The sequence below is a fragment of the Pygocentrus nattereri genome, chromosome 27 (assembly GCF_015220715.1).
Source record: "Pygocentrus nattereri isolate fPygNat1 chromosome 27, fPygNat1.pri, whole genome shotgun sequence".
NCBI classification, from domain to species: Eukaryota; Metazoa; Chordata; class Actinopteri; order Characiformes; family Serrasalmidae; genus Pygocentrus; species Pygocentrus nattereri.
The window spans coordinates 18534083-18545000 of NC_051237.1; the positions used below are offsets into that span (position 1 = coordinate 18534083).

Here is a 10918-nt window from a genome sequence, read left to right on the forward strand (position 1 = left end):
ACTGAATTCCAGTAAATTTGAGTTAGACAGTTATTTATTCAGACATGAGTTACAACAGTGATTTACACTGATATTCATTCCAGTTGATGGCACTGTTTCCCAGAGTGTTTTGTGAGCATGTCTTTATACAACTCGATCAGTCAAAATTCTGACTAAACTGTTCTGCATCTTATATAAAATTTATATATGCATTCATATTTGATATTGAAGAGACAAAAAGAAACCAACACACTCATATAAACAGTCTCCTTCATTTTACTATGTAAGTAAAATGTCCTCTGCTTTGCTATTCAGAGCACTGCCTCTTTGATCAAATATAATTTTAGGTGGTGTGAATTGGGGAATATTAAAGCAGGTTAAGATTAGTTTAATTCATAGAGGTTCAGTCAGTCTAGATTCATTACAGCTGCTCTCTTTTCACGGTGTGTCTCGTTTTTTGTGTGTGTATCTTACAAAAGGTGTGGTGCAAACATGGCCTCTCAAGGCTCCATCACAGAACATAAAATGATAATCAGTTTCAGGGTCAAAATGGCCTTATACAAAAGACATAACAATAGTTTCAAATCAACACGTCCTCAGGTTTTCATGTGAAAATTGTAGCAAAACATCTTTTAGCTATTAGTTTGAAAGCTCTTGGCTCTGTTTACTTCATTCACCTGCATACTTCCACCTGAATGGGAGCACAGTGATGTACATAAACATCACTAGCCTCAAGAGTCAAATGGACAGAAGACTTGCAAATGATAAAATTAAATAGTTCCAGTTGAGCGACTAGATTAGATGTTGTGTTCTTCGTCAGGTCTCGCCATAAGATATAGCTGTTAGAGTTCTGCCGCATTAGTGGCAGATTAACGTTTTTTGAAAGCATTCTTGCTGTCTTGTTAAACCTGGCGGAAGCATGGAGGGCACTATCTGTTTTTGAGGAAAGCACTGACTTATCATTGTAAACATCATCAACTTACCATTCTTAGATATATATTACACAAAAAAGCATAATCTCTGTCTGCCCTTCACCCTTTCCGCTGATGCGTCCTTCGGCTCCTAGGACTGATACGGTGGCAGAGACCCATTCAAAGGTATTGTAGGAAAAGTTAGGTGTTATACAGTATAAACAGCCAGAAGATGCTAATGTTAATGTCAGTTTAAATACTATGACCTTTAGAGATGGACTGTCACTCCACTATCCCAAGAATGTGAGAGCTCTTCCAAAATCAGGCCTGTGGCTTTGGTTAGTGGTTAGGATGCTGCACATTATTGCCAAAAGTCTTTTGTTTAATTAGATCCAGAAGTCCATAATGAAAATTCAGTGTCTGAGGCAACACATTGCACGAATTTCCAGAGATGACTTTGGATTTTTTCTGGTCTGATGTAGTTTATCACCAAGCATGACATCTGTACTTTCATCTTAAATACGTCTTCATGCCAGGAGGCTGAGATGCCACTGTGGGGAAAAAGAATATCACGCTTTTAAATGAAAGGACGCAAAGTGAATGATGACGCTATGCACTTTATATTAGCATTACTGACTAAACCATTCCTTTATCAGAGTAATACCAAATTTCTGAAATCTATAAGGGTCTAAAGACAACCTCACTCTGCTTTACTCAGTCTGGCTGTGTACACTTGTTGCTGAGCTCAATTTAAGGTTTTTAAGTGTTGTACGTTTTATGAACAACATGTAAGCAGAGTGTAAGAAAAATTTCAGAACATCGTGTCTAAGAGACACTGACAGTTTGCAAATCTGGTTCAAGGTTGTGTATATATGCACTTTATCAGCAAGAAGCTTAATGGGAGCGAACCTGGAACTGTTTATCCTCCACAAACCATATTCACACACAGATATAAAGATATGTTGTACCTCTGTTCTCTTTGCTTGGGTATATTCTTGGGAAGGGCTTGAACTCTTCAGGAGGAGGGAAGTCCTCAATTGGGTGGAACTGAAACTTGGATTCAAAGTCATCTAAATAAAATGTAATGATTTTGAAAATAATGAGTGTGGCTTGGTATGAAAGCAATAATTAGCATATTAGTTCTCTCACTCAGTGTTTCTGAAACATTTACACTTTCATACTTTCACTCTCGTAGCTCACTTTATCAGGTAAAGTAGCTAATCAGCTACATTAACTGTTGAACTGCCAACTATAAAATTCATAACCAGACTTCAGTCTGAAGTCCCGCTTTGAATACAACCAGAGGATGCTGAAGTTGCTATAGCAACAGAGGCATGTTTTTCTGATCTTGTTCACTAATGCTAACTTGCGTTAGCAACAATTCTGTTTCCTTGATCCAATTGACCATTTCTTAATTATTATTAGGGTGTTTACCGAGGCTGTGGAGGAGTCCATTCCTCAGTGAGCTGGGTGGAGCTGGAGGCAGAGGTGGGGGAGGAGGTGGGATTCTGCAGGACAATTCAGTGGTAGGAGAACGAGCAGGTGGGGCAGGGGGAGGAGCCAATCGGCCAGTGCCTGCAAATGAATCATGGTTTTAGGACACCTTGTTAAACCCAAGCTGAATCAAAGGCCATTTTAATCAGGACTGCATAAACAATGCATATGAACAAAATATCACTGCTAATATACACTGCTATGTATCTCGTGATAAATACACAATATAAATCACTGTTGGGACACAGATAAAGACTGGCCTGTATCTCATTACTTTCTGTGTATTGCTATTTCTCTTAAGGAATCTTAAGAGAAATAGCAATAGACAAAAAGGAATGAGATGAGGTGAGATAACAGTTCAATCAAAGATAAAGTGTCTAGGATGACTTGGTCTTCTTTTTCTTTCTATATGATCTCATTGTAGTCTAGAAGGAACTGTAGCGATATTAAGGAAATATATTTTTTGATTTTTCTTTCCTGTGGCATATTAAGCAGCTTTAGTGTCATCATCGATAAGATGCTAAGGCCGGTCTTTATCTAACACAGTCCTTATTCATTACGACCCAGACAAAGAAATTATAATGACAGAAACCAGAATGAGACTGTACCTGCACTCCTGGGTACTGCAGGGGGCCTCCGGCTGGGCAAGGTGCAGGGGTAAGAGGGGGGTAGTGGGGGAACTGCAGGCCTGTATGATGGTGGGGGTATGGTTGGAGCTTTAGGAGGCAGTGGTGGTGGAGGTGAGGGTAGAGACAAGGGAAGGCTGGGCGCAAAAGATGCAGGCAGAGGCGGAGGAGGAGGTGGAGGAGGAGAGCCCAAGTCCCTGCAGTTCCCAAACTTAGCATCTGATAGGACTGGAGAAGGAGGTGGGGGGTAGAAAAACCCAGATGACCTATCAGGAAGCAAGGAGGGAGGGGCTGAGGGAGGTGGGGGTGGAGGCGGAGTTGTGGGCATAGGGATAGAGTGTGATTGGACAGGTAACCAGGTGGGCTTGGTGATTTGGGAAGGAGGGGGTGGAGGTGGACATGAAGGGAGAGGAGGAGGTCTGTTGCTGGCCCGTTCTGGAAAAAGTGATAAAGGAGGAGGTGGAGGAGGAGGAGGTGTGGAGTTGGGTGCCGAGGATGGAGGCTTAAAGCTCGGAAGTGCAGGCTGGCTGGGAGAAGGTGGAGCTGTGTATGAGGAGGCGGGGCGTGCTTTATTGAGAGAGGAGGACCTCTCTAAAGGTCTGCGGGAAGGAGAGAGGTCTGGGGTGCTGCGCCTTAAACTTTCTCCCTGTGAGGGCATGTTCCACAGCGGCTGCTTCAGACTGGCAGAGGAGCCAGATCGAGACACTGACAGACAAACAAATACACATACTCACAAAGAGGGACAGAAACACACAGACTTCAGTTCTACCATGTCCTCTTATCAGCTCTATCACCAGGAGAGCCGCAAATAATGATCATTTCTGTAACTGATAAATCAGTTCACCTATCAATTATTACTTTTTCCTAATTAACTAGGATCAAGATCACAGGCTAGTCCTTGTGTAACAGACAGCTGTCTTCTGTTATTATTGGTTCCTTCACTTCCTCTCACTTTGCTGCCACTCTCATTTAACGAAAGGACAGAAGTTGATTCGCTGCCCCTGTGTTTCAAGGATTGCATCGCAATCTGTCTGAATGATTGCCTGAATCAAAACCTCACATTCCTCACAAATGTAAACTGTGTAGTAGGAAAAACACTCTGAACATTGCTATACACTGATATAATATCAATATAATGATATTATATTGATATAATATCAATATGTTGGTATTCCTTTCTCTATTTAGTATTCAGATGCTTTGCATTTTTAAGCCACCAAAATTGTAAAATCGTAAAACAAATGTAATTAAATTAATTAAAAGCCTTTAGATAGGACAGTTCTGACACATATGGAAATGTTAAAGAAGTATACATGTATATACACTATATGGACAAAACTATTGGGACACCTACACATTATACCAACAGGAGCTTTTATAACATCCTATTCTAAATCCATTGGCATTAATACAGAGTTGGCCCCCTCTTTGCAGCTATAACAGCTTCTCCTTTTCTGGGAAGGTTTTCTATAAGATTTTGGAGTGTGTCTGTGGGAATTGCTGCCTTTTCGTTCAAAGGCATATTTGTGTGGCCAGACACTGATACTGGACAAGAGGGCCGGCAATCTCTGTTCTAGGTCATCCTGAAGGTGTTTGATGAGGTCAGGGCTTTCTGTGGGCCAGTCAGTTTCTTCCACACCTAACTCACCCATGCCTTTATTGACCTTGCTTTGTGCATTGGAGCACAGTCATGCTGGAACAGAAAAGGGTCTACTTTTTTATTTTATTCCCCTGTTAGCAAAGGGTGTAACTGAAACACCTGAACTCAATAATTAAGAGGTATATCTCAATACTTTGGTCTACACAGTGTATATACATTTTCTCTTATTCCTCTTTAAACATTTTTACAGCACGTGTAAATTTGACAGCACAAACAGCAGATCTGTTAACTGCAACGAAATCATAATCACAAGTTGTCTCTTAATACAGTACAGGAGCTGCTCTTAAACTGCCACAGCAACAAGGTAAATTATTATTAGTACAGTTATTTTAAATATAGTTTATAACACTATAGAAAGTGAGTGTGTGATCTGACTGGATCTAGACTGGATTTAAGACACATATCTAGTCTGTCAGTGGACTGAAGTGCTGATTGAAATGGAAGCATATCTCAAAAAAAAAACTTCTATAGGACAATGATGAAATAAAAGGCCATTATTTTTAGTAAATAATGCACCAAAAATAAAACGCCATGCCTGCACTTTTTCATGTGAACCTCTGAACAATACGACAGCGTATGAGGACTAGATGGCGTACCTGAACTGTGGTGTGAGCTTTTGTCTCTTTGTCCAACTGGCCTAAGGACAGGAAACCCTCCAGCAAAAAGCCCACTCAGAGTGGGTCCCTGTGAAGGTGGTCCACTAGAGCCTCCACCACTCCCACTGCCATCCACACTGCTCACTTTGAGCTCTGCAGATTAAGGGGTATACACACATACAACAGCCAGTTGGTTCGGGTTTAATATCTAGCACGCTTCCCTGAATTCTGTTTCATCTTCATTCCCTCACTTCTCTCCATCTGTCTGTAGTCTGTATCTGCTGCTCTGCATTCCTTTCTATAATGACACGTGTGAGTGAGAGCCACTGGTGGACCTTGGCATTAAATATAGCTCTGTCACAGATAAGCCAGGACTTATCAGCAAACAGAACCCTCTCCCTCTCTCCTCTCTCCCCATTCTCACAGTATGAATTGGTCTTATACACATCTTCATATTTGAGTAATTATGCAGATGTGGTGCACATTTCTATCTTGACACAACATTTCTGACCTTAGCTCAGGAATGTGTACCACTTAGGCAGAACTGAAACGGTACTCTAAAACTCTTGTAACACAGGTTATTTGTTAACTGGTTTTTCAGGTCACCAAGAAACAACTTCATTAATGACTCAGACAGCGTGATCTAACTGTGATAAAAAGGCAGAGCTGCCCAAACTATCAAATCAAACAGTCTAGATGTTTATGTTTTCTAGGTGTAAGATTATGCAGTCTAAATCAGATCATCTGACTGGGCCTTGACACACAAACAGTCAAGCCTGTAAACAAACTGACTGAGCCCAAGTGACCATAACTTCATTTCTTCATTCCAAACTGAATCACATAAACCTGGCAGATTTAATGTGAGATGATCTAATTTGGACTCACTGTCGAGAACAGGGGTGCTGCGGTCGTTGACCTGAGTGACCTTCTTCAGTCTGATCCCCTTGTGTATGTCTGCAAGGAGCGCACAGCGACCTCCTCCCTCAGAGTGCTGGATTTTAGGAGGCTCAGATTGTGTCTGGAGGAGGAGAAGAGAGAGAGCGAGAGAGAGATGAGTGAGTGAATTTATGATAGCTGTTATGACACTCTAACACTTTTGTCAACAAGAATATAGCCAAGATTCATTTCACATTCAAGACATTGAGAGTGGGGAAACAAATATTCCGACCCTTTTGTTTTTGTTATTTAATATACTTCCAGTAGCATTAGTACTTTGTTGTATATCAAATGTTAAGAGGTAATTAGCTTTTTTGCAGCATTGTGGTTCAATTTTGACCCATTTCTCTTGGCAAACCATCTTCAGTTCCACAAGGTTACGAGGATCCCTCTGATATGCTCTCTCCTCGTGCTCTTTGTTTTGGTTTGCTAGTCTGGCCCCTTGTTTTGTGATTCCACCCCTGATTGTCGCCACCTGTTTTCCGCCTGTCCTTCGTTATCCCTGTGTTTTATAAGCCCCGTGTTTGCCCTTTGTTTTGGCTGGTCTTTGTTTGTTTGTGCGTTTTGTTGGATGCACTGCTTGTCATTAGATGTCTTGCTGGTCTTTGCTTGATATGTTTCATGTTTGAAGTGTTCCAGCCCTGTTGTTTGTTTGACTCGTTTACTTCCATTATGTCCGACTGTCGTTCTCTCCTTCACTATCTTTGTGCTTAATGTCCAAGCAGAACACAACGTTGACGTTCCCTCATTCCAGGATTAAAATTGCAGGGTGTGCATCACCGGTTGAAGAGACATGATGGGACACTGTAGCACTTTGACCAGCAAAATCACCAGCCATTAAGCCCAACTCTCCGTTTGAAACGTCAGGTTAAATGTTAAAATAGGCACACAAATTCTGGCTGATATGTGCACCCAATTTGTAACAGAAAGCTAGAAAGAATAGGAGGAGACCAGAGCATTACTCACTTGACAGGACTGGTCATGAAGGCAAGGGGACACATAACCAAAAATTCTGAATTAAAAGAAATAATATATGCAACACATTTCTTGTCCAGTGAGCTTATCTGCACTTTATCTACCGTAACACCAATGGCATCACTTTGTTGTATATACAATATAATTGAAATATTATGTAGTATACAGTAATAACTATTAAACTATTAAAATTTGGATTTAAATTTTTAAAGTTTTATGTAATGCTCAAAAATCATTGAATATTTGAAGGATTCTTACTTATTATATACTATAGATTCTATACTGTAATTATCAATTTACAACAATTACACATCTATATGAAACCAAATTCTGTATAGTAGTTTAGTATATAGTGCATTGTGTTTTTATTATTTTTATTACTGCTTTCAATTAATATTGACTTTCACATGTTGTTTAAAGGTCTCCTATGATTTGCTATCATACACCATCTTTAGGTAATTTCAAAGGTGCTTATAAATATATTGCAGTGTTCAGAAGGACCAGAGGGGGCGCTGCGTAGCGAGTGAGTTAAAAAGAAGCATGAATTAACCATGAGAGACTGTAGAGAGCCAACTCTGAAAATGTGACACCACTGAGTGCCGTCTGCCCCAGTGTGTGTGTGTGTGTGTGTGTGTGTGTGTGTGTGTGTGAGTGTGTGTGTGTGAGTAATTTTATCTCTAATTAATAATGCAGATCTGTCCAGGTGGTTCACAGGAGGAATGTGGCAATATGAAGTGACAGAATGGATGTGTGTGACTGCGAAAGTGTACATACACGTGCACTGTTGCATGTCTGTGGTTTATCTGTTGGTTTGTGTGTGTGTTACCTGTAATTGAGCTGGTGGGGGTGGTGGCGGAGGTGCTGGGGGAGGTGGTGGAGGAGGGACAGGCATGGCTGCCTTTGAAAACCTGTAAAATACACATATAGTAAACCACTCACATATACCACATAACCCCACACACTAACTGGCATCCACAGGGTTTAACTGTTTTGAATTCTCCATGCACCTTGATTTGATCTGACAGCACAACTCTGTAAGGGGTGTACAATTCTTCCCTGAGCTTAACGTGAGTTTTGTAAACAACTGAAGGACACCTCAAATTTCACCACACAAAAAGAAGCTTGATTCAGTTATTTTGGTCTGACTTTTTTTTTTAAATATACTGAACTCACGATCATGTTTTACATAGGAGTGGAATATATACAATAAAAATAATACATTCAAGATCAAATGAAATAGCCAAAGAGCTTTATTTTGGCTAAAAAACAGCCCACACTTCATTGAATATGACTATACTGATGCAGTTTAATCACAATACATGTCCGGTACACCCCTGAACCCCAATGTTATGATTTCCTAAGGCTTGAAAATCAATGCAAATACAATGCAGTGCTTCAATTTCACAACAATAAAATTAGAGGATCTCTTCTTGGTCATAGTCCTGTGGATTCTAACATCTTGGAGTAGTATTCAATTCTACTGCCCCCACATCAGAAACATATAGGAGAAAAACTGTAATGTATACACTATTGACTTATTATAATCCAATCTATTTTTCTATTTTTTTTTTTAGATTGCTCTATTTTTATCTCTTTTGGACTCTTTTTATAGTTATTAATCGTAAAATGTATTACTCAGTAATGACTGAATTAAGCAGTAGCCACAGTAAAAGACTAGAAGTTACCCATTTCCCATTAAAATTAATATTTGTCTGTATGTTTTTAAGATTTACAGACAACCAGACGTGTTTCACTGCTGTACATTCAGCATTAAAAATCTTGGCATTATCAGAAAACACTTTTGACCACTAGTGATTCTCTGTCTTCATTGCTGGCCCTGTACTAGCTTTCCCACAGCCTCTTCTCACTCTCAGAGAAAAAAGGTTCCAAGTGGTACTGGAAAAGGGTTCTTTGACTTGTACTAATCGTTGAACCCTTCTTAAAGATCCATATACAACTGTGTTTTTTAATCATAGAAAAGAATCATTTGACCACTCACAGATCCATTTATCCATTCAAATGAGTGTTCATGGTTCTATATAGAACCACTGCCTTTCCTAAATAAGCATTTGTAACAGTGTGGACTCTCTCGCTCTTTCTGCGCGTGATTCTGGTAGAGCCTAATTTTTATTTATCGCAGTAACCATATAGAAAATTATCTCCGTATTCTCTGTCTTGTTTTGTTGGGTTGGACAGGACAGAAAATTGACATTGACTACTTACACAATTAATATAGTGCTTTCTATCATCCACTAAGAAAATGTCAAAAAAATTAATTATTATATTGATTCATCATGATGGCCCAGGTTTCGGTCTCTGTCTTGCTCTGTTTCTCTCCCTCTACACTGTTACACATTCCAAACGTCAGCCTGGACATGCTGTGGTCCATTGTTTTTTCATGTCACAGTGACCTCCCCCACTTCTTTCGCCATGAGACTCCAAGTTGTGCTTGGCAGGAAATTTGTCCATCATGAGATGCGGCCAACAGGAATTCTGCTTCCTCTCAAGGGTAAAACCAGCTACTTCTCCCACAATGGCCGACAAAAAGGTCCCGGAGAGATCAGCGCAGAAGCCGTTCTGTTACATTCTGCTTCTCGTCATGCAGGCCGTAACCTTAGCCCTCTGTGAGAGTGAAAACGCTGGTCTCAGAGCAGTGTTAAATGGGAACTTCTTCCAAGAGCCCGAGAGATCAGGAATCAACAATGAAGCCTGTTGTTTGGGAAGTGTAGCTGCCTAACCTCTGGCGAGGCCCACAGTCTCTCAGTGGCAGAAGCGCTACATTCTGTGGGTAAATGCAGAGCTGAGCAGCAGCTTCCTTAAAAAGCCGTTAGCAGTCTGGAATGTGTTGGGTTTAAGTTATTTCAAGTACATAAATTAGAGGACAGAGCTGAAAAGTAAAATTTGTATTTTACTGAAACCACAGAGCTCCTGTTCATACCAGTTTATTCACACAACATGCTTCTGAGGCACACACTTAAGAAAAATAGGGTTATTTGGTGCGACGCCATGAAGAACCACTTTGGTTCCCTACAGAATCCTGCCATGGGTGGTTATTTAATGAAACACTGCCATAAATGAGACATGTGTGTATCTTCTTGAAGATAAAAGGACATCCTCCTGTTAAAGGTCTATAGCAAGGGTGCCCAGACTTTTGTCTTGAGGGGCCAAAATGTTTGTGGTAGGCCAAGAGCCAAAAAGATGAAACAATATGGAAGTAAAGAAGGAGGTGGGTTGCAAATCAGGTTTTCAGGTTTCTTCTATCAAATTATGTCACGTGTTTTGTTCCTTAAAGTACTTACAACCTAAAAGATCTTTTAAAATGAGAAGTTGTACAAACATCGTTTTTCTATACGTTTTACATGGGCGACTTCAGTCCTGGTTTATAGCAATTAAAGGTTTTTCCATCAAACCCGTTTGGAACCTTATTTAGTTTTCAAGAGTGAGGTACGAACATGAAGTAGGGGAAATCCTGTGCTTGTTTCTGCGCTCCAGGAACATCACTGGAATTGATGTGAATGGCTTAGGGAAACCTTCAGCTGCACAGGCCCCAGCATAAGTTGCATAAGTTCATTGTGCCGGGCCTGGAGAAGCAGCGTGCCACTTGACAACAGCCTGCTTCCTGACGACACCCGGGTGATTCCCCAGAGTCTCATTAGGAACTTACACACAGTGCTGCTCACACACTGCTTACTGCTGAAGAAAACACGCAGAAAATCAATCGCGGTGATATAACAGGGAATA

General features: G+C 40.5%; 1 protein-coding gene across 2 annotated transcripts in view; it reads right to left on the reverse strand.

The window, feature by feature from the left end:
* Positions 1–16: 16 nt before the first annotated feature.
* The window catches only part of wipf3 (WAS/WASL interacting protein family member 3), an 11887-nt gene continuing 985 nt past the window's right edge, over positions 17–10918 (reverse strand). For both annotated transcript variants that reach the window (XM_017693834.2, XM_017693833.2), the window contains exons 2-8: positions 8004–8085; positions 6152–6284; positions 5267–5419; positions 2993–3715; positions 2325–2465; positions 1859–1960; positions 17–1441 (exon numbers count right to left, since the gene is read on the reverse strand). In XM_017693834.2, the coding sequence (XP_017549323.1) occupies positions 1401–1441; positions 1859–1960; positions 2325–2465; positions 2993–3715; positions 5267–5419; positions 6152–6284; positions 8004–8069 (1359 nt within the window). In that variant the 5' untranslated portion in view covers positions 8070–8085 and the 3' untranslated portion in view covers positions 17–1400. The remainder of the gene's footprint in view (positions 1442–1858; positions 1961–2324; positions 2466–2992; positions 3716–5266; positions 5420–6151; positions 6285–8003; positions 8086–10918) is intronic.